This window comes from Euprymna scolopes, chromosome 43 (assembly GCF_053919585.1).
Source record: "Euprymna scolopes isolate OS-2025 chromosome 43, ASM5391958v1, whole genome shotgun sequence".
NCBI classification, from domain to species: Eukaryota; Metazoa; Mollusca; class Cephalopoda; order Sepiida; family Sepiolidae; genus Euprymna; species Euprymna scolopes.
This window is the reverse complement of record NC_136524.1, coordinates 60,810,900-60,836,484: the sequence shown is the minus strand read 5'-3', so window position 1 is coordinate 60,836,484 and position 25,585 is coordinate 60,810,900. Positions and strand designations below refer to the sequence as shown.

Genomic DNA, 25,585 nt, shown 5'->3' with positions numbered 1-25,585 from the left:
CATCCATTCACTATTCTCCTTCTCATTTTTATGTCTTCATATAATGTTTTCGTACCATGTAATAAATTTGTCAACTTTTTTGCAGGATTTCCTCCCATGCAGGGTACTCCTGTTGCTGCAGCTACACAGTATTTCCCTGCTAACCCACAAGCTGCTGCCCCATATAGTATGATACCCCCAGGAATGATGGCTCCTGGTACCATGATAGCTCAAGGCTTATATCCTGTGCAGGTAAAATAGAACAAACATTTTTTTTTTCTTTTATTCTTGTTTATCCATTTTGGTTGTAGATTATTGTATTCGGAATAAAGAAACTAACAGATAAGTAAAATGTGTAATCTGCGCAAACGACGTAAAATGTGTAATCTGCGCAAACGACGTAAAATGTGTAATCTGCGCAAACGACGTAAAATGTGTAATCTGCGCAAACGACGTAAAATGTGTCATCCGCGCAAACGACGTAAAATGTGTCATCTGCGCAAACGACGTAAAATGTGTCATCTGCGCAAACGACGTAAAATGTGTCATCTGCGCAAACGACGTAAAATGTGTCATCTGCGCAAACGACGTAAAATGTGTCATCTGCGCAAACGACGTAAAATGTGTCATCTGCGCAAACGACGTAAAATGTGTCATCTGCGCAAACGACGTAAAATGTGTCATCTGCGCAAACGGCGTAAAATGTGTCATCTACGCAAACGACGTAAAATGTGTAACCTATGCAAACGACGTAAAATGTGTAACCTACGCAAACGATGTAAAATGTGTAACCTATGTAAATGATATAAGGAGTGTAAGCCTAATAGGGCAATAATTTAGTGGGTCAGTTCTTTCTCATTTCGAATTTTTGTAAACTGATAACACAGAAGTAATTTTCCAACAGTCAGAAAAGCAATATTCGGTAAGGCATTTGTTGAAGAGTTTAGAGAGAACTAGAGCAACCTCAGAGGATCATTTTTTTTAATGGTATAGCTGAGATGAGATCAGGTCTACATGCCTTCAGGGTGTCTAGATTTTTTATGATATCACAAACTTGGGAAGGGGAGATTTTTCAAATCAGCAAACGTGGTTTCTGTTTGAAAAAAAAAAAAATCCGGAAAAGTTTGGTTTGCTGAGTCCAAAGTAGAGTTGGAGGCAAACTGTCAGGCCAGAAGGCTAGCCTTCTCAATTGCTGTGGAAACAACCTCAAAGTTGTTGGATGAAAATAGTCCAAAGTATAAATACAATTTACATTTATTGCTTTAAAGATTCTGTTTCTCCTCTCCACCACCTATAACTTACTAAATATAATTTTAGTTGGGAGGTCTTCACAGCACTGTCAAAAGTATGGTTGAAATCAAAGTATGAAGAGATAACAATTGTTAATAAAAAACACCTACTTACCAAACATAGAGATCCCTAGATGTAAAAGATCGTTCTACTCCAGTAGTTTCTTCCCCAGAACTGCTAGACTTTGGAATTCCATTCCAGGTCACTGCTTCCCCAACTGTACTGACATGCATAAGTTCAAGTGCAACGTGAACCAACATCTCGCTGCCCTAATCCCTACATAGTGCCCCAGTAGATGTTTCCCCTGATAGTAGCCCCCTACACCAAAGTGGCAATGTGCCTTGTTTGGGGTGAAAATATAATTAAAAAAAAAAAACAAAAAAAAAAAAACATAATAATGCAATGTTGTAATGTTAATGAGGACGATTTAAAAAGTAATGTTAAAAGCTGTTAATTTTCATAAAGAATAGAATATCCAACATTTTTGCCTTTTTATACGTAATTTAATGGTTCGGTTTTCATAAACTAAAACATACTCTGCGATCAAAGCTAGGTCTACAGATGATTACCGAATTATTTATTAAATAATATTTTTAATATTAGCAGTTGCAGTAGTTATTATATTAATATTTATCCCTCTCTACCCCCCACCTCTCTGGCACATCAAGGATACTACATGCCAAGTTTTGGAGCTTATAAGTTACCGATATACAGAAAATGTTTAATTACAACAGGTATAGTCAGCTTATGACACAGGTCACAATAGTTGTTTTAGATATGTACTAGTGATGCATGGAATCGTAGAAGATATAAAAAGCTGAAAAGTTGGTGCATGAAAATTATAATTTTTGAAAATTATAATTTTTGAAAGAATGATAATTCAGTTGTACATTTGGTACTTCTACGGAGAAGGTACCATGCTGATATGATAACGTTATTATTTAGAAAGCCATTCTTAACATGAGGAAAGTGTTTTATAACTATTCTATACTTTCACCTAAAAATTTAATAAGCAAAAGATGACATAAAACTTTAATTTAACTTGAAAATACCATTTAAAAAAAAAAAAAAAAATAGCATGATACCTTCTCTGCATAAGCACCGTACTTTGTAACATTTTTTTGTCCTTGTTTGTTCCCAGTCAACAGAATCTGAAGAAGAAACAGGTTCAGATGCTGAGGAGGTATTTTGTCTTGTACATTTCCAATGTTTCCCTTTTTTTTTCATCCAATTTTTGTCTTTACCATTTTATATAATTCCTTAATTATCAAACAATGTGGTAAAATCCTTCAATTTTCCCTTATATTCTTTTTATCCTCCCATATTTTATTGTTCCGATCCAATTTTGTGTATGGATTGTCTTGACCATTAACCCCCCCCCCCCAAAAAAAACTAATTTAATTATATTACTAGTTATTATATACTACGTATATTAAGGAAGAGCTAGTTTTAAGATTTCCCGATTAATATTTTTGTTCCCATATATAGATACATATTTAGTTGTACTATTTCTGTATGTGAAACTTATCCAATCATGAACTTTAAAAACCAAATTGATGTATCAAATAAAATAAAAAAAATTAAATCTAGATGCATAAACAAATACTTGCTTTGCAATTTAAGATCAAAGTAAAAAAAAAAAAAAATGTAGAACAAAAAATGTAAAATTAAAGTTATGGTTGAATATTAGATAGTGAAAATAATTGCCTATTAGTGAACAAATAATTAACAAGTCATATTCAGATTATTCGGACTGCTGTTCTCATCTCTGTTGTTATTTCCACAACGTTACAGCAGATGGACCCTCCAACCTTCTTCAGATGTATCTTGTAGAACTCAGGGAATCTTGTCAAATTTGGGAATCTGCATGGAATTTGGAATGGAATTTTTTACTTAATCGACAGGGGTAGCACATTCTTGTTTCATCAGCCAATTTTATCCAGTACTTTAATTAAGTACTTAAATTAAATTAATGAATTTTATCAAGTACTTTAATTATGTACTTAAATTAATGAATTTTATCAAGTACTTTAATTATGTACTTAAATTAATGAATTTTATCAAGTACTTTAATTATGTACTTAAATTAATGAATTTTATCAAGTACTTTAATTATGTACTTAAATTAATGAATTTTATCAAGTACTTCAATTATGTACTTAAATTAATGAATTTTATCAAGTACTTTAATTATGTACTTAAATTAATGAATTTTATCAAGTACTTTAATTATGTACTTAAATTAATGAATTTTATCAAGTACTTTAATTATGTACTTAAATTAATGAATTTTATCAAGTACTTTAATTATGTACTTAAATTAATTAATTTTATCAAGTACTTTAATTATGTACTTAAATTAATGAATTTTATCAAGTACTTTAATTATGTACTTTAATTAATGAATTTTACTAAGTACTTTATCTGTTATGCCACAGGTTCTTGCCCGATGGATTAAATAAAGGGTTTCATTTGAAATTCTGTGCATAATTGACTGAAACAGTGTGAGAATAAGACTCCAGATGAGAGCAGTAGTGGTTCAAATAATACGGATTATCTATCCCCAATTTTCTTTTCTCCAGCCTTTCTTTTTCTTTTTTTTTTTTTTTTTTTTTACACAAAGATAACACCAAAATAAAAAAAAGATATAATTAAACAGAAGCTCGTTATTTTTAACAATGTTTGCTTGAATGAATATATATATATATATATATATATATAGCAAAAATTGTAATTAGTAATAATCTAAGATAGTGCTCAATACTATTGCAGAGCAAATATATTTTTTATTACCGTTTTATCTGCTTGGTTACACATGTTTCAGTTACCGAATCGTATCACCGATCCAATAACTTCATAACGTTGTGGGAATAACTTCATTTCTGTAAAGTCTGATGATGAAGTTATTGGATTGTTGATACGATTCGGTAACCGAAACCTGTAACTAAGCAAATAAAATGGTAAAAATATATATATATATATATATATATATATATATATATATATATATATATATATATGAGAAAGTGAAAGATGGAGTAAATTTGAATTTAAAATTGAGACCAAATGTAAAATTGGCTAGATATGTGCATAAGCAATGTAATATGCTAGTAAGAATTAATGCACAAATACATATTATATTACGGATGTCCTGAACAGAAAAGTGAGTGACCGACATTGAACTGGTGACAATGTTATGGAAATAAGTGCTTTCACAATTGAAGAATGTTTTGAAATAGGACAGGAATTTAATGTAGAAATAATTAAGCTAGAAATATATAAAACAATAAATTGTTTATAAGGATGTTTAAATAGGATTGGAATGTTTGGTTTTAATAAAGATGTGACAAAAAACTAAGCAAGGATTTTTGATTACATAGAAAGTTAGTTAGTAGAGTTTGTAATGAGCAGCCGAGAGAGACGGTTGACACACAGAATGGTACCCAGCAGGGGCAAGATCGATAATTAAGATGTAGACAGAACTGTATCAGCATTCAACCCTGTTCAAGATGGAAACAACATTCTGGAATAAAGGTTGCTGAAAAGAAACCAAAGGTCTGTTGTTCGTGATAGAATTTTCGTTGCAGCTTTCCATCCAACAAAATCAAGATGGACCAAATGTTTACCTTAATTAAGTAACTTAACTTTGCTCAATTGAAACATTCATGGCAAACACTCGCCTAGCTACAACCACTGGCAGCAATTTATCTTGTATTCTATCTGCGGAACACAATACTGCAGACCTGCTTCTTAGCTGACTATAACATGATCATTTTCAAGTCCAACATAAACAAGTTCTTGTTTAGCCCATCCTTTGAAATACTTAATTTCTAATTTCTATCATCAGTTATCATCACAGTGTTGTCTCACCTGACACTCATATAACCCTAATCCTTAAGTGGCTTCTAGGCCTTGGTAAACAGTGATTTCGTAGTATATATGAAAAAAAAAAAACATCTGAGCCGTCATTACTCATGTCCAGTTGCAGGCAAAAATGCAAAATGATTAGAAGCTACTGTTGAGTAAGTAACGACACTAAGATTTCAACACTAAACATTTAGCATATAACGAAAATGCTTCACTTTAAGGCAAATTCTCAGCCTTTTAAATATTATCCTCTACAGAAAATGTAATTATTGGTTTTTATTTTTAGACTGGATATATAACTGCTCCAATGGCAATGCATGGAGCAATGATGGCACAAGGGAATATGCCTCCTCCGCCTCCATACACACCACAAATGGCGCAAAGTCCACATGCTCCAAAAGCGTAAGTTAAAACTTATTTATTTGTACATCCATTATAGTAAAAGTAGTTTTAAAAAAAAAAAAAGTATCTGCAATTTCATTTCAACAAAATTAAATTTTTCTTTTGTTTTTTTTTTCTTTTTTCAGTTTCAGTTTTTTAACACCTCATTATAACTGTCGCTAAGTTAAGATTCTTTCAAAATTATTAGCCAAATAGTAATGAGACAATTTCAATACTTTTCCCAATTCCGATACAATTACTGATTTCGATTCTTCATAAATCTCTAACTATCTAACTATAAAATTGTTATTTTTCATGATTACCATATAAACACATTAAATGTGCATATATTTTCGCAATCATAAAAACAAACTTCTGTAGTGGAGTAATATATATATATATATATATATATATATATAACTGTGTCAATCGCTTTATTGCAGATTAGTAAAATGTCAATATTTCACTAAATATACGTCACAACAAAATAAAAATTGTATAATCAAACGACTGCTTTAAGGTTAGTTATTTTCCAAAATTTTATTCAAATTTATGCGATATTCAAAGTTATGACATTTTATTCTTTATCAAGGAATTTCCACTGTCCATCAATTTATTGTAGGTCTCTTAAAATATTGTTTTAGGGCAAAAATAAAATTTCTTATCTTGCGAACTCTACTTTTTATATTTTTCTGTCAAAGAATAATAAACAAAAGCATATCCTAGGTATGGGCCTCGTATAAATTAATTATTTATCGACATATCCACCATTTTTTAAAAATAACTTTAAACAACCTTTTGTCCACCGAAGTCAATTGTCTGATCTGAAAAGGAGTTATGGTTTTGCCAATATCAACTACTTTCCTCCGTAGGGCATCCTTTGAAGTAAATTGCTCTCCTCCCTTGTAAACACCTTTTCAATATTGATCAGGTATGTTCAATGGGGTTAAGATCCGGAGAACACGGTGGCCAGCTCATAAGGGTTTCTCCAAAGAAGCCCATAGATTCGAGGAAGGTTGCAGTCGTCCTAGCAGAATGGGATGGTGCATTCTCATGCATAAAAATCATCTGAAAGTGACATTACAATGGTAGGTCATCTAGCCATGGTGACAAATGTTTATCCAAAAAGGTTGTGTATGCATTGCTGGTAAGTTTTACACCCTCTGGAATTCTGAATGGTCCAACCAACTTATCCCCAATGATTCCTGCCAAAAACATGATGCCTCCACCACCTTGTTGGCGATGAATTCTGTAAGGGGTTAAAGTTCCGTTCGAGTGCCAACATTTGGCCCATCCATCCAAACCGTCAAGAGTAGCACGGGTCTCATTTGTAAATAGGACACGTTGGAAATCCATTTTCATGTAATTCTGTGCCCAGACCATTTGTTTTTCCCTATGTTGTTTGCTCAATGGAGGCCTTAGAATAATTTTGATGTTCCTTGCAATCTCATTCAACACATTACTTCGGACCTTTCTGGATCTTGGAGCGATTCCAGCTCTTGTAAAAATAGAAACACTGGTGCTGTTTGGGTTTTGGTTGACTTCCCTACAAATTTTATGATATGAAAGGTTTCTCGTGGTGCCCTTATCTTTTCTGGATTTGATGTTGGGGTTGTTCCTGAATGAATCCCTTTCCAGCTCCATAGCTAAATCTTTGAACAATCCTTCTGCGAGTCCAGCAACAATCCTTTCCTTTTTGATAACCATTAATCGCCCCTTTTTTTGGCATTTTAAGACCTGCAATAAAGCGATGAACAGTATAAATTACTTGAAAATAAATAAAATGTCAATTTTGTGAATATCACATGGATTTGAATAAAATTTTGAAAAATAACTCACCCTGAAACAGTCGTTTGATAAAATTTTCATTTTTTTTTTTTTTTTTTTTTTGTGGTGTATATTTAATGAAATGTTGATATTTTACTAATCTGCAATAAAGCGATTGACACAGTTTATATATATATATATATATATATATATATGAACAAATGATTAATAAAACATGTTAAAAAACATCTTGAAAAAGAGTTAAAAACATTTAATTTTAAAAAGGAAGCACAAGATAAGTGGATAGTCCTTAATCCGCGGAGTTTTGAAGAAATACTCTCCTTCTCATCAGAGGGCAGGAATTAGCAAAATGCGGGATCGGATTTTGCATCTAAAAGTATGTAATGAAACCACAAGTAAGTCACAGATCTTACTTGGATAAAAAAAAGGGTGAGGTAAGGGGAATAGGAGGTAAAAGAAAAAAGAAACTCCGGATTAAGGACTATCCACTTATCTTGTGCTTCCTTTTTAAAATTAAATGTTTTTAACTCTTTTTCAAGATGTTTTTTAACATGTTTTATTAATCATTTGTTCATATTATAAGCTCTATTTCCTTTTTGGTTTCATTGAGCTTTTACATCTGGTTGAGATTACTTTACTTGTAAATATTAACTCTTTAATATTTATAATATATTTTAAGTTTACCAGTTTACCATTTTGATTACCTTGGTAAACTTATTGTAATTTTTATTTATATATATATATATATATATATATATATATATATATATATATATATATATATATATTTTTAAGATTCTAACAATTCCTTTCAGTAAAATTTTTTTTTTTTTTTAAATTCAATTTTCACCCCAAACAAGGCACATATTTATATATATATATATATATATATATATATATATATATATATTTAAGATTCTAACAATTCCTTTCAGTAAAATTGTTTGTATTTCTCTTGCACTTGGTTCACTGTGTATATTCACCAGGTAGTTTTTGAAATTCTTTTTTAAGAGTTCAGTTGTTGCTATAATTACTGGAATGATGAAGATCTCCCTAAGATTCCAATTTCTTTTCATGTCATAAATATAAGACTTTACTATTTCGTTATCTTTTCCTTCTCAGCTCTGTTTAACCGAGCATCATCTGAAACACTAATTTATAAGAAGACTGTTTCTTTATCCTTATTCCATATCACTATGTCAGGTTTGAAGGTATGTAACTGTAGGAATTGAATAATGGATGGTGAATAACTTATTTACAACTGTTTTTTTCTGGTATATGTTCCCAAGACTTGCTGCTATATTCAATATTCAACTTTTTACATATCATCCAATGGAGATATTTGCACTTCATTGTGCCACATCATATAGTAGCCCTCCCCCACCACCACCACCAGCAGAACCTCACAGCTGGATGTCAGGTGGCTCACACTCTCTACTTCTGTGTGGCAGAATCAGCACTTGTTTTCATTATATGTGTATGTTGTGATAAAGCTGATAATAGTCCAGACAACATGGTGGTGTATTTACAGAAGTACAGAAATAGTATGCTAGAGAAAATATACATCTGATACTGTGGCTATGACTGCCCATAACATTTTGTCATGACTCTATAGTTTCTAAAAGAGTTCATCTATTCCCGAAATAGGGAAGATCAACATCACACCATAGAAATATGTGAAGTCAATTTTTCTGAAATTTATTATATTATATATATGAAATTTATTATATTATATATATATATATATATATGAAATTTATTATATATATATATGAAATTTATTATATATATATATGAAATTTATTATATATATATATGAAATTTATTATATATATATATGAAATTTATTATATATATATATGAAATTTATTATATTATATATATATATATGAAATTTATTATATATATATATATGAAATTTATTATATATATATATGAAATTTATTATATTATATATATATATATGAAATTTATTATATTATATATATATATATGAAATTTATTATATTATATATATATATATGAAATTTATTATATTATATATATGACATTTATTATATTATATATATGAAATTTATTATATTATATATATGAAATTTATTATATTATATATATATATATGAAATTTATTATCTATATATATATGAAATTTATTATCTATATATATATGAAATTTATTATCTATATATATATGAAATTTATTATCTATATATATATGAAATTTATTATATTATATATGAAATTTATTATATATATATATGAAATTTATTATATTATATATATATATGAAATTTATTATATATATATATGAAATTTATTATATTATATATATATATGAAATTTATTATATATATATATATGAAATTTATTATATATATATATATGAAATTTATTATATATATATATATATGAAATTTATTATATATATATATATATGAAATTTATTATATTATATATATATATGAAATTTATTATATTATATTATATATATGAAATTTATTATATTATATATATATATGAAATTTATTATATTATATATATATGAAATTTATTATATTATATATATATATGAAATTTATTATATTATATATATATATATGAAATTTATTATATTATATATATATATATGAAATTTATTATATTATATATATATATATGAAATTTATTATATTATATATATATATATGAAATTTATTATATTATATATATATATATGAAATTTATTATATTATATATATATATGAAATTTATTATATTATATATATATATATATGAAATTTATTATATATATATATATATATATATATATATATATATATATATGAAATTTATTATATATATGAAAAATAAAATGTAATTAATGATTCGTTTATTGACAGAGGATTTCCTATGGGTATAAATCAATGTGTAATGCCAGGAATGGTTCCTGGACAGATGATGGGAGGGATGCAGCCCAATGCTCGACCACCTGATGACCAAAAGAAAGGTCGACACTTTCATGAACAACAGATGAAGTTAAAAATGTTTGGAACCATGGGGATTAATTCAACTGATCCGGATCGTATGATTGAATCCATGTTTGGAAAAATGTCCAAGGCAAAACCGAAGCAAGCATTCAATAGTGCAACAGGTGGGTAAAAAAAAGTTTGGTGCAAGTTGGAAATTCAACCTAATTAAAAAATAAGACAAAAATACAGAAAGATCTTTATGATGTATGTACCCGCTTCAGGACGAAGATATAGTAAAAAAAAAATTACATAAATCGACCAAGTAGGTTTTTTTTTTGTGTGTGTGTGTAACTAAAAAAAAAAATTGGTGCTTGTACAGTTTAATCAAGACATTAAAAAATGAAAATATCGAAAAAAGGTTATATTTTACGTATCAGTTTTGAACTAAAGATCTCTGAAAAAATTTCACTTAATTTGACCGAGTAGTTTTTATTTATTTATTTTTTTTTTTTTACAGCAGAAAAACACGTTTTTATGACAGCACATCGAAGGAAGACATCTTTGAATTTAAAAATTTTTGTTTGGATTTTTAGAACACGCCACGGGGAGATAACTCCATATAAAGTGCCAACACTCCCTCCCCATCTTTAATACTAGCTTTTCTTCCTAAAAATCGAACCTTTTGCTTGATAGGATAACAAATTGTTTTTCCACTGTAAAAAAAAACCAAAAAAACTACTTGGTGAAATTTTTTTCGGAGAACTTCATTCCATGACAGATACATACAATATAAACTTTTTTTTCGATATTTTCATTTTTTAATGTCTTAATTAAACTGTACAAGTGGCAAAAAATCAAATTTTATAAGTAAAGCAGCTTGAAAAAACAGGAGCAGATAACTCAATAATTAAAACCTGCAAAAAATTCCACATTAATTGCTTAAAAATGATTTTCTCGATTTTAAAAAAAAAAAATAAAAAAAAAAAAAACTACTTGATCAGTTTCTGCAATTTTTGGAATCTGACATTTTCATTGTGACGGGTACATACATCATAAAGATTTTTCTGTATTTTTTTTTTTTTTAATTAGGTTGAATTCTTACTTGGTTTCATTGTATTATTAACAATAATTTTTTTTACTTGCAGAGATAACTGTTATAACATTACAATGGTAGATGGTAATAAGGGACTTGCACGATTGAATGTTCGTCTATCTGCATTATAATTGACCCGCATTGTTGTAGACAGAAATGGCTGATTGACTCATTGCCACAGAATAGTTGTCTCTCAGTAGTAGTCTTTTCAGTTCTTGTTCAGAATTCGCCCGATATTAAGCAAAAAATAAAGAAAAATCGGTTTTTATTTAGAATTCAACCCAATTAAAAAAACAAGTCTATGGTTTTTAGGGATGTGTTCACAACAGGTTTTTGGGTTTTACTTTAGGGTGTTTTGTAAGGAGATAAGTATTTTTAGGATGAGGGAGATTCAGAGAAATATTTTCAATGAAAAAGGTTTTCAGGGTTTTATAATCAAATGTGAGGAAGACGAGAGACGTGTTATGATAAAACAAAATGAGTTAAGAAGGCATGCATTTAACTACAATAAATTTGGTCATTTAAATGTTTCATACTTGTGAAGATTTATATATATTATTCCTTAATTGGAATAAACAAAACCAATAAAAGATCAAAAACAACCGCTAATAAAGATGAGAATAATAGTTCGAAATAAAAATAAATTGTGAAGATTTATTCACACAAGATATTTTACGTCTTTAAAATGGAAGGTTCACAAAAATATGAAAACATAGAATGTTCATGAATATTTTCAGAATTCTTGTAAAATCATTAAAGAAAGTCTATAGCGATTAATTAAGAGCGGTGAGTTTTAGGGGTCAGAAAAATCATATTCAAAACTTCTCAATTAAATAAATTATAATTCATTGAAAGTTGTTTATAAGAGTTAATGTTCTTTTGATATCATATTGAATATGATTGGAGTTCAAAAAGATTGTAATATTTCAATGAATAAAGTTTTATATAGATTGAGATTATAATGTGATGAGTTGTGTGTGTCTGTGTATTTGTTAATGTTTGCGTGCACGAGTGGAAGGAAATGTTGCAAAGACGAGTACCCACTAGTCCATAGACTCGGGTTAACTGGGCTCCACTAGTTTATTGAAAGAGAATTTAGCCCTTTAAAAGGATTTCTTCCAGAAAGACTATTTTAAATAAATTCAGAAAATTTTCTGATTGGTCCAAAATATAATTTGTTTTTATTTAAGTTAGTGATGCGCAGACGATATGCGTACAAATGCATTTATACATTTGATTTTGTACATCGATGTGTAAATATTGACACTACAAATACAGAAAAATCTTTATAATATATGTATCAGTCGCAGTAATGAAGATATATTCAAAAAAAAATCACGTAAATTGATCAGGTAGTATATTTTTAACTAAGAAAATCCAAGCTTATGAGTAAGCAAAAGGAACTATCTCACGTTGCAATTTATAAAAAAAAAAAAAAAACAATATAAAGACAATTAAGTTCATAGTAATTCAAACTTCGAGATCAACTTTGTAATGCTATTGATTACGCATTAATCGCTTAAAATCATTTGAAAATGATTTTCTTTTTGTAACTACTGGATCGATTTATATGACTTTTGGGATATGACATGTCCGTTCCATGACAGGTACGTACATCATAAAGATTCTTCTGTAGTTTTATTTTTTTTAATTAGATTGAATTCTAAATAAGAACTGAAAAATATGTATAATGTGTGTATCTGTGATGAAAAAATATTGTACACCAAAAATCATCTAACTTGATTAAAAGAACTCTTTTTTTTATAAAAGAAAGTTAGATTTTAACTGAGGAGAGATTGTCTTGCCTACTGTTTTGAAAAGAAACTAAAAAATAAAGGGAGATAAACTTGCCGATAATTCAAACGTGTGAGATTTATTGTGATTTGTTAGCATTGCAGTATAAATCTTGCTAGTATGAATTATTGTTGAGTTATTTTCCGTTTTTTTTTTTTTTTTTTTTTTTTTTTTTCTTGAGATATTTTTCAAAATAGCCAATGAGACGGTCACTTCTCGGATGATCATAAAGTTTGATTTTCTTATTTAAAAATAAGACTACTTTATCAATTATGTGATTTTCGGAATATGATATTTACATTTCAACATGGATATATGCAGCATACAGATGTTTTTTTTTTAATACAGAGTGAATTCTGGACAAGAATTTATGTATTCATACTATTTTAAAAATTTAACTACAATAAATTAAGTTGGTCGTTTAAATGTTTGATAGTTGAAGATTTTGAACCAAACATATTTAAGCGTCTGCTCGGCTTTGCCTGGAGCATGACATCAACCATTTGGGTTTATCTGTAATCTGACATAAGACACAAGCACCCAATCACAATGCACGGCAACAAGCAGACGACTTTTGGATAAATATTGGAAGAGAAAATAAATTAAATAAAAACTAAATGTTACATGGAAAGCATGGAGGACTAACAACACTATGAATTTATCAATGTTAGACAAACACTTGTAAACACTCGTCAAAATAAAAAATCAATTGCATCCCCAAAAAGAACTGCATTACATGTGGCATTAAATGCATCATTGCAAAAACAGGCTCCGTAAATGATGGATCTGGTTAGAAGTGTACAAACCTTTTCTTAAAATTTTCTTGTCAAAAAAAAAAAAAGAATTTTAAAAAGAAATACTTGAAAAATAAAATCTCTTTTGCTTCTTTGAACTTTATTTTTAAAAAACCTTTCAAAAACAAATACACCATTTAAAAAAAACAAAAAAAACATCTATCCAAAATAAAAAAAGACAAAAAAAATGGTTATCATACCCCATCCTCACCCCTTCACATAAATGTTTGCTATGAAACATTAAATGAATAATGAAAAAGTTTCACGTCTTTTTTTTTTTTTTTTTTTTTTCTTTTTATTATTTCTACGATTTCTATTTGCTTCATTATTTCTGTTTCATACTGTTAAGATTAGAGCATTGGTGACACTCTGCATAATCTGGCAGCAGACGTCATATTGTGGGTAAAGCCAAGCGGGCGCTTAGATACGTCCTGTTCAAAAACTGCACAAGTACCAAATTTTTTTCTTTAATAGTTAAAAATAAAAAAAACATTAATAACTTTTACCTTTCAAAATTTGGAAGCATATAATCTTTCAAGTGGATACCATAATAATTAAATTAAACTTTTAAAGATTTGTTTACAAAGATCCAAGCACATTTAAAAAAAAAAAAAAGTCATTGTCCAGAATTTCCCCTATTTTAAAAATAAAAATAAAGAAAAATCTGTATGATGTACGTACCCATGACAGAATGAAAATATCATATTCCAAAAATTATGTAAATTGATCAAGTTTTTATAAAGAAAATCATTTTTAAAAATTAATGGGAATTCGTAGGCATTACAGCATGAATCACAAAAGTTTTAATTATTTTTGAATTATCTCATTTGTCTTTGGAGTTTGCAAGTTTGAATTATTGAGTTTTTGTTTTTGAGATTGTTTTGAAAATGGCAGACAAGACAACCACTTTTCTTTTTTACTCATAAAATTTTATATTTTTATTTAAAGATAAAACTACTTGATTAATTTAAGTGATTTTCGAAATATAATTTTTTCTTCATGGGTATGTACGTTGTATAGATTTTTTTGTATTTTTGTTTTATTTTTAATATATAGAATATTAATTCTAGACAAGAACCAGAAATTTTTAAAAAAATTATTGAATGTAAAAAAAATAATTTTTAAAAATTATTGAATGTAAAAAAAAAATAATTTTTAAAAATTATTGAATGTAAAAAAATAATTTAAATAAAATAAATGTAAAAAAGATTTCAGTGTAGGACTTTTTTTTTTATATATATATTTTTTTTTTACAAATGAGTAATTATCAAGACACGAAGGCCACTCGAGGATAAGGGTTAATTGCTTATGTTGGACTTAACGGTGACCGTTGTTGTAAGCTGGAAAATAGTTCTACTGTACAGAGTTTCGGAGGCAGGAAGTTCTCGGAAAGAAACTTTAACATAACTTGTGTTTAGTTGTAGTTAAGAAATGTACCTGTTGTTAATCATGGATTCCTTATTTTTTTCATTACAGCCATTGACAGTGATCCAGATAGTTTTGGGGATTTTATGCAAGGACCAGCATCCTCATCAGATTCAGCGCCTTCAGATAAATCTGACTCTGCCAAAAGCAAACAAAGGAAAGAAAAAGATAAGAAACCAACTACCACACCAGCCTCTACTAATACTATGACCATTGCAATTAGTAGTGCTGATAGTAATCCTGCGGCTGCTAGCAACATCATTTCTGAGGAAAAGAAAGACATGGGTGAGAAAAAAGGTAATTTTAATTTTAGTTTTTGAGAAAAAAAATAATAAAAGTCTACCTACGCCGTCAGGAAATAATGGTTACATTGATTTAAAATTTTCAATCTTGACACATATTACAGCTTTTCTTCAATGTTCTTCTAACCTAACTTTTAGTGGACAACATGTCTTGCCTTTAGTTTTCCTATATTTACATGGAATCGCATATACACAGTTCATAATCATGGTTCTTTCCATTCGGGCTTGACTCATACAAGCTGTTTCCAGAGAGTCGAGTAATTCCTGAATACTGTCCTAATTTCATAGCCCTTCATGTATGGTATACAAACTGGTGAGTTTTTAGGTGGTGTCCTTTGGTGGTGTTTGGTCAAGATTTCTTGGAGCTGATTTCATGCTCTCTGAGTAGTTGTTTCGGTGGAGGGTTTCTCTTAAACTGTGCATTCCTTTTGTTATGTATTGCTGTTATTACATATTTCTGAAGAAGGTCAGAGGTTACCTCGACCAAAACATTGTGAAAATGACAATCAAAAAGAGAACAATAGTCCAAATAACCCAAATATCGATCCTCATCTTGAGAATTCAGAGCCGTAACTTTTTGTTCTTCATTATTTGTTTAATAGTTTGTTTTTTTTTTATTTCAATTCCAAACCCTTTAATGTGTTAATGGCATGAATAGGCATATAAAATATAAATTTGATGATTAATAGTTTTTAACTTTTAGTGGATATACAAACATGCATACACAAGCAGGGCAATGTTAGCAGCTGGTTTGGCAGCATTACAATCTTCAAAGGAAGAAAATTAAAAAAACAAAACAGACAACTGCTCTTTATACAATAGATGAAGAGGTAACTCTGTAAAACCAGCAAGAGTCCCTGTTTGCTTGCTTCCTCACAAGGGCAGAGTTGGGCACAATAATGGTTTTCCTGTGGAGAAAATCCATCCCTCCTATCAGAGGCACTTTGGATTGAAGAAAAATTAAAATTGCCCTCGTTTAAAAGGATTTTTCTTTGACTGGTCAAGGAGAGAAAAGATGAAGTACCGATTCAGAACTTGACCCAAGGTCACATCAACATCCTCCGACAGTTTACAGTAAGCAGTCAGAAAAAGCCGATGCGAATACTGCCAGATGATAAATTCAAAATGCTGAAAGCAAAAATTTAACGCAGGAAGATAAGACTTACCATAAGTTTAATTATATGAAAGAAATCTTTTTACTTTTTTAAGGAAAGTACTTTTAAACAAATGTTTGAAAAAATAAGTTGCTTTTCTTTAAGACAAAAACATAGAAAAACTATCAACAAAAAGGAATACTATGTTGAGGTTTTAAGGGAGTTCAGGAAGAGATTCCATTGCATTGGAAGAGGGCAGCACTCTTCAAATCAGGTCAATGGCATTTCCACCAGGACAATGCACCAATCCACAACTCCATCCTTGTCGCAGACTATTTGACCAAGATGGGCATCAAGATGATTCCTCACCCTCCCTATAGTCCAGACCTTGCTCCCTGTGACTTTTGGTTATTTCTTAAGCTCCAGGAAAATCTTAGAGACTGTCATTATGAAACAAATTTTTTAATCAGTGATCGTAATAGACTGCACAGATTTAATTTGGACAAAATATTAAGTTTTTTTTTTTTTTCGTAGATATATTTTTTCCTAACATGTTTACGTTTTTTTCCAAATATAGTTGTTTTCTTTTTTAAATGTAGTATATTTAAATATACTTTATTTACATATCCTTTATTTAAACCTGCACAGTATTACGATCGTTGCCAATTAAAACAAATTATTTTTTATAGTTAACTATAATCTTACATTTATTTTTTCATCCCCTTTAAAATAAAAATATATAAAAATACGTAAGTTTTCTTTATCAATTGATTTTGTGTTTTTTTAATCGCATATCTTTTCCAAATAACGCTGTTTATATTTTGTCAAATTGTTTAGATATTTCTGTGTGATTAAAAACCACAAAATCAATCAATAAAAAAAAGCTTACATATTTTTATATACTTTTTTTATAAGGGAGTGAAAAAATAAACATAAAATATAGTTAACTATAAAAAAAAATTTTTTAAATCGGCGACGATCATAATAGACTACACGGGTCTAAAAAGAGTATATTTAAATATAGTACATTTAAAAAAGAAAATGTAACTATATTTGGAAAAAAAAAAAAAGCCCCATAAATATGTTAGAAAAAATATATTAACAAAAATCTTAATATTTTGTCCAAACATGTAAGTAATCAGTTTTGAAGAATAGCAAAAGTATTTTATCAATTTTGTGCTTCCATAACTCAATTGACAGACCTGCTGCCATCTTTGAAATTTAGATCTCATTTCATGCACCATTACCGAAGAAATAAATTCAAAAACAGAACTATGAACAAAAATCAATTTTTTTTTTTTCATTATAAGAAGTTTTATGTTTTTTGTTTTTTTTACAAGAAAAGTTTCAATAAAATAAGTTTTTTCTTTTTTTTTTTTTTTTTTTTGTAATAATGAAAACAATTTATTTCTGTGGAAACATCTATAATCAAAAATAATCATTTTTTTTTTTTGCAAGAATAGTATCATATTAGTGATTTTATTTTTCCTATCAGCGAAAATAATTTTGTTGTCTGCTAATTGTTAATTGGATAATCATGTCATCTTTTTCCAACTGTTTTTCCAGCAGCTTATAAACTAACAGAACATATCGACATAACCCTGGGTCAGTACCATGATCTTGGGTAAGATAAAAGATAACTACTACACTTGCTCTTAACAAGAATACGTAGCTGAAATAGCATTTGCATTGGTCTATCACGCACAAGTCCAACACAAACAAATTCCTGATAAACCGCCCCCCCCCCCCAAGTAATCACACCTTACCAATTCTCCAATACTATTGCTACACTATCCCATTGATTGCTGTACACACAATAACCGTTATCCCCGAGTGGCTATTGGGCCTTGATAAGTGGTGAACTCCATGTAAAAAAAAAAAAAAAAAAATGTGCAGCATCGTGATCACTTAATACTCTGATTGATTGGGTGTATCTCAAGAATGTTCTTGTTTTAAAATTAAAATGATTTCTACGATTCTTTTGTGATCGTGTAGATGACTGATTACCATTAAAACCTTTTTTTTTCTTTTTTTTTTTTTTTTTTGTAGATTTGATGGCCATGATGCTCCAATATTCAGACCTAAAAGTATCTCAGAAACCAAAAACATTCCAAAAGAAGACATTAAAGGATGTCAACCCAATCCCTATTTTTACAGCAAAAGCGGCTTCATATACGCCCAGTGAACGGTCACGGAAATGGGAGGATGTGGATGATGCGCTCTATGGACTATTTAAAGTAGAAGGTGAGATATTCGAAAAAGTAGCATTTAAGCTGACATGGTACTTCTGCAGTTTAGAAGTCCTTCTTTTCCGTGAGTCTCGCTCAGCAACACCCGGCAGACGGCAGAAACCGCCGGATTATACCAAGCAAACAGAAGTCATTAAAAAAAAAAAAAAAATGGACAACAAAAGAAAAAAACAAGCAACCTACTGTAATAATTTTACTGTTTTATTTTTTTATGGCAACTGATTTTTTTCCCATGGGGGGGGGGGGTAATAAAAATTTTGTTTCTTTGAATTAGTGAACAAATACATTTTTCATTTTGTTTGTGTATGGAAAGTTATTTTGGCATTTTTTTACAACCTGCCCCCAGCGTAGTATAAACACCCCCAACCTCCCCAACAGCTTTAAACTGCAGAAGTACCCAATTTTCATTTGTTATACCATATTATTGACTCAATAACACACTTTGCCACAGTTTATTTAAAATATCATATAAAAGGTGAGACATTTGAAAAAGTTATTGTTATGCACTTATTTATTATTCAAACTAGTTTCTTTATCTTTGTTGCCACTTATTTTATTTGTTGCCAGTTATTTTATTTGTAGACAGTTATTTTGAAAGATTTTAAAGGTTAAACATTAATAGCATTTAAGTTGACATGTCGATTTTTATTGTTATTTAATGATAGGACGATTCCAATATTTCCCAGATTCCAATACAATTACAAATGTTTTAAATTTTCAGTTACGATACAATTGCTGATTCTGATTCTTTTAAAATCTTTAAATATTTAGCTATATAGTCGAATTACTATAAATACTTGTGTAATATGTGCATATATAATATTCATTATTTTTATCACTAGTATCAGTGATGGAAAATTAAAGTTTTAAACAAAACAATTAAAAGAACCGTTTTCCACATCAAAAATTAAACACAAATTTTTCCAATTCCGATTGTCCCAATACTAATTGTTATACCATCTTATTGAGACAAAAATTGTCTCCATGACAATAAAAATGTTTGAACAACTAGATTTGTATTTATATGCCGTTTAAAATGAACTGCTTTACATGTACTGCCCATAACTGTTGAACATACCATCATCACCCGACATCTTAAATGTACAGACAGTCTATTATATAGACCACTATGATATACACTCTCTTTGTCATTCATCAAAGAACTTGTCTCCCTCTCATCATCATGTACAAGCATTCGTTTGTACAAGTAATTGTCTCTCTCCCGCCCTCTGTAAACATATTTTCAATACGTATATGTCATCGTTTTGTGTCAGCATCACAAGTAATATGTCTATAAGATTTGGGCTGCCACTGACAACATAACGCCTGCATAATTTGGTACACCCATTATATACATGCAGAATGTATACATACATCTATACCACGCCCGTTGTGTACATAAAATCCACCCGTCCAAGTAACATGAAGTAAAATCCACCCCTCCAAGTAACATGAAGAGTCAGGAACAAAGTAAGGGAAGCAAGAGTTATTAGTTAAAAGTAAACCCAAGGTCCATCTTCTAATCTTTCATGCTGGTGCTACCAGATCAGGCTGTCTACTGACTTCCTGAGATGAAACGCACCTACATAGATGTCTTTGTTTTTTTATTCCCTTTTGCAAAACTTAGTCATGTTCTGCGAAAACAAAAACAAAAACAACATTCTCCTCCCCTTCCCCTCCCTCGTTTTCTTTTTCCTTCACCTCCTCACCCCTTTTTTTTTTTTTTTTTTTTTTTTTTTTTGCCTAGTTGGTAGGGCGATAGAACATACCAACTGCCCCCCTGCAGAGGGTAAAAATCCTTCAATGGGACCACCAGTTGACCGTTGGTGGCAACCCGTAATGCATTAAGAACGGGATCCTGGTGGTTGAGTGGAACATGCCTAGGAAATAATAACATGATACTACAACACACCACTTTGGCCCTTACTAGGCTAGACGGGAGGTTGGATAGGCCCGATCCAATCAATCGGTTGGTCATGACAAGCACTAATTCAGACAATCCAAACAAAAACACACTAACACTCAACATAAACAATAAACTGAGTTAATAAGCGATGGCTGAAGGGTCAATCAAGCTGGGAAAAAGGTAACCATCAGGAATAATAAAAATACAGGGAAATCCCATACTTGGGTGGGCATAACCATATATTGTGAATGCTTGGAAACCTCCCCATGTTTGAGTATACCAGCTATGTAGCCCTGGAGAACCGAGGCGAATGGGATTTACCCCCTCATAGTTCTTCCCCATAAGGGGCTCCGAGGAGGGTGGGGAGCATGGCTGATGAATTTTTCAAAAATTATTATGAATGCCAAAAAATCCAAGAGACCACACACAGAAATAGACTCTGACAGCGACAATGAAGATACAAACTTTCCAAGATTCATCGTGCTAGAAGCAACGTCTAATATACCGTTAACTAAAATGTCACCCTTCATTATCCAAAAGGTAATATCAAGCAAAATAACACCTAAAAATGTCAAAAAATTAAGGAATGGTACCATATTGGTAGAAGTACAAAATAAAAAACAGGCCAAAACTCTACTTCAACTACAAAAATTGCATGAAACAAACATCAAAGCTTATCCACACCAAACACTAAACTACTCCAAAGGAGTCATAAAAAACCAGGAAATCTCCGTCTGCACAACAGAAGAAATCAAAACAGAACTAAAAAACCAAGGGGTCACAGATGTAAAAAGAATCACATTTAAAAAAAAAGGAGAGGTAATATATACAAACACTTATATATTAACATTCAATTATCCTCAAATACCAGAGACCATCAATATAGGTTATGAAAGAACGAAAATAGAACAATACATTCCAAAACCTTTACAATGCTACAACTGCCAAAAGTTTGGACATAATAAAGACCAATGTCTAAGATTCTTCACATGTGGAAACTGCAGTGAAAAAAACCCAGACCACGATGAAGAAGACTGTCCAAATAAAACCAAATGCACAAACTGTCAAGAAGAGCACCACTCTCACTCAAAACAGTGCAAAATATATAAGCAAGAGAAGGAAATAATAACAATCAAATATCAAAAAAATATAACCTTCCAAGAAGCCCGCAAAGAAGTCACAAATCGCACCAAAAACTCATATGCCACAATAACCCAACAAGCAAACAAAATGTACAACTACAATGAACTAAACCTTGCTCCAGAAATTGCAAACCTAGCAAAAGAACTAAAGAACATACTTGAAGAATTAAAATCTTTTTTATCAGAACTGAAAATAAATTCTAACAGCCAAATAAAAGTCAGAAACGAACAACCCAGTATAAAAGAAAACGAAACAAAGGAAATCAGAAAAACTTCCATCAATATTGAGGAATCAATCTCTAAAGAAATGAAACCTCCTCAATTATCAAAACGTGAAAGATCCAAGTCACTAACAAGGACAAAAACAGATGTTAAAAATAAACACACAACAACAGAAAAAATGGAAATAGAACAGAACAACAAAAAAACTACCCCCCAAAAACAAAATGACAAACAAAAAACAGAATTAGTATTAATTGAAAATGAAAATAAATTTGAACTAGTTGAAACTGGTAGCCAAAAAAGACAGTCAAGACAAAGTAAATCTAAAAGTCCCAGACCAAAACCCAAAAAAAGCCTCTCACCAGAAACAAGAAACAGACCATCCACTTCCAAAAGAAACACCCAAACTAACATCGAAACTATGGACGTAGACATAAACACCAACAGTCCAAAACCAAAAGAAAATATAAACCATGACTAACAAAATCCTACAGTGGAACATAAGAGGATTAAAAATTAATATCGAAGAAATGCAAATACTTATCAAATCCTTATGTCCTGCAATAATTTGCCTACAGGAAACACACTTAAAAGAAAATGACAAAATTAACATAAAACACTACTCAATATACAACCACATAAACAAATTATCATGCAAAGCCACCGGTGGATCATCAATACTGATAAACGAAAACATTCCACACAGCAAAGTGAACTTAAAAACAAATATGCAAGCTGTTGCAATAACTGCAACACTACACAAAACAGTAACCCTATGCTCACTCTATATACCACCAAATGAAACAATAAACGAAACAGAATTAAACAATATAATCAAACAACTACCTAAACCTTTTCTACTGTTGGGAGACTTCAATAGTCACAATATATGGTGGGGCAGTAAAAAAAACAACAAAAGAGGCCAAACCATAGAAAAAATAATTAACCAAAATGATCTATGCCTACTCAACAACAAAGAGAATACATATATGCACCCACCAACGGGAACCCTATCAGCAATCGATATAACACTATGTGACCCAACTATATACATGGATTATAGCTGGAGAACACATAAGGATACATGCGGAAGTGACCACTTCCCAATCATAATAGAAAACGAGAATCCCAAGCCAGAAGACAAAACACCCCGCTGGAATTTACAAAAGGCAAATTGGGAAAATTTCCAAAATACATGTCAATACAGATTAATACCTGAAGCGAATCCTGACTTAGAACACATCACATATTTCAGCAACACCCTACTCACAATAGCCGAGGAGAACATACCAAAAAGTTCCACTACTACAAAATATAACAAACCCTGGTACAATAAAGAATGCAAAGAAGCTATAAGAGCCAGACGTGCAAACCTAAGGAAATTCAAAAACAGTCCAACGAAAGAAAATTTGGACACCTATAAAAACAGCAAAGCCAAAGCACGGAAAACTATCAAAGAATCAAAACGGAACTCGTGGAAAGACTATGTAACAAAAATTAATCAAAACACAAAACCCAAAAAAGTATGGGAGATGGTCAGAAAAATAGCAGGAAAAAATACAAAGAACCCTATTAAACACCTTATATGCGACAACACAAAGATTACCGACAAACAAAATATCGCAAATAAATTAGCAGAACAATTCTCAATGAACTCATCATCAAAAAACCAAAATAAAAAATTCCAAGCTATAAAGAAAAATGAAGAAAAAATAAAAATAAACTTCAAATCAAAAAATGAAGAAAACTACAATCAATTATTCAACAGTGCAGAACTAGAGGAGGCAATAAACAAATCTCCCGATACAGCAGTCGGCCCCGACGAGATCCATTATCAATTCCTCAAAAAACTACCAAAACCATCACTGGACTACTTATTACAAATTTACAATGAGATATGGATAACTAACAACATTCCAAAAAACTGGAAGCAGGCAACAGTAATCCCAATACCCAAACCAAAAAAAGACCATACAAACCCAACAAACTACCGACCCATTGCACTAACTAGTTGTTTGTGCAAAACTTTTGAGAGAATGATTAACGAAAGGTTAAATTGGTACTTGGAAAGCAAAAATCTAATTACAGAAAGCCAGTCGGGTTTCAGGAAAAATAGAAGCCCCACCGATCACTTAATAAAACTGGAAACACGCATAAGAGAAGCATTTGCAAAAAAAGAACATCTAATAGCAATTTTTTTTGACATGCAAAAGGCGTATGACACCGCTTGGAAATACGGAATCCAAAAAGACCTGTATGAACTAGGACTTAGGGGTAGAATGCCAGAAATTATCAGAAATTTCTTAACAAATAGAAACTTCCAAGTACGGATGGACAACACTTATTCAGTCCAAAAAGATCAAGAAATGGGGGTCCCCCAAGGCAGTATCCTGTCTGTCACCCTCTTCAACATTAAAATAAACAATATCATAAAAAACATAGACCCAGGAATTGAAAACGCCCTATACGTGGACGACCTACTTATATACTACCAATCTAAATATATACAAACAGCCGAACGCAAACTACAACTCTGTCTGAATAAAATAAACAAATGGGCCATAGAAAATGGATTTACATTCTCAGAGGAAAAAACTAAATGCATCCACTTTTGCAAATTACGAAAATTCCACCACGACCCCAACCTGAAACTGGATAACAAGAACATCCCACTCACCGACCAACATAAATATTTAGGTATTATATTCGATAAAAAATTGAACTTTATACCGCATATAAAATATTTAAAAGCAAAATGCCAAAAGACAATGCAATTGATCAAAGTCCTAGCACACACCGATTGGGGTGCAGACAAAGTCACATTATTGAAATTATACCAAACTCTAATCAGATCTAAAATGGACTATGGATGCTTCATCTATGGAGCAGCAAGGAAGTCCTACATAAAAGAACTAAATACAATCCATCATCAAGGATTAAGATTAGCCTTGGGAGCATTTAGAACCTCTCCAGTAGAAAGCCTCTATATAGAGGCCCATGAGCCTCCACTGATTCTAAGACGACAGAAGTTAGCGCTACAATATTACCTAAAGCTGGTATCGTGTCCAACAAATCCTGCATACCAATGTACCCTCCACCCACAATACACACATCTCTTCAACAAGAAAGAAAATATCATCAAGCCCTACAGCCTCCGGATAAAAAACCTTCTCACAGAAGCCCAAATGGACATTACAAAAATACATAAATATAACAAATCAAAAACTCCACCCTGGATGATCAAACAACCACACATAATATTAAAATTAAATAAATATCCCAAAACGAAAACCCACCCATCAACCTTCCAT

General features: G+C 30.5%; 1 protein-coding gene across 1 annotated transcript in view; it reads left to right on the top strand.

Annotated features, from left to right (window-relative positions):
• The window catches only part of LOC145268358 (synergin gamma-like), a 171,221-nt gene that overhangs the window by 41,903 nt on the left and 103,733 nt on the right, over nt 1-25,585 (top strand). Inside the window, exons 3-7 of the mRNA XM_080123890.1 lie at nt 86-231; nt 5,423-5,538; nt 10,185-10,435; nt 15,411-15,656; nt 18,805-18,999. Coding sequence (XP_079980016.1) covers nt 86-231; nt 5,423-5,538; nt 10,185-10,435; nt 15,411-15,656; nt 18,805-18,999 — 954 coding nt within the window. The remainder of the gene's footprint in view (nt 1-85; nt 232-5,422; nt 5,539-10,184; nt 10,436-15,410; nt 15,657-18,804; nt 19,000-25,585) is intronic.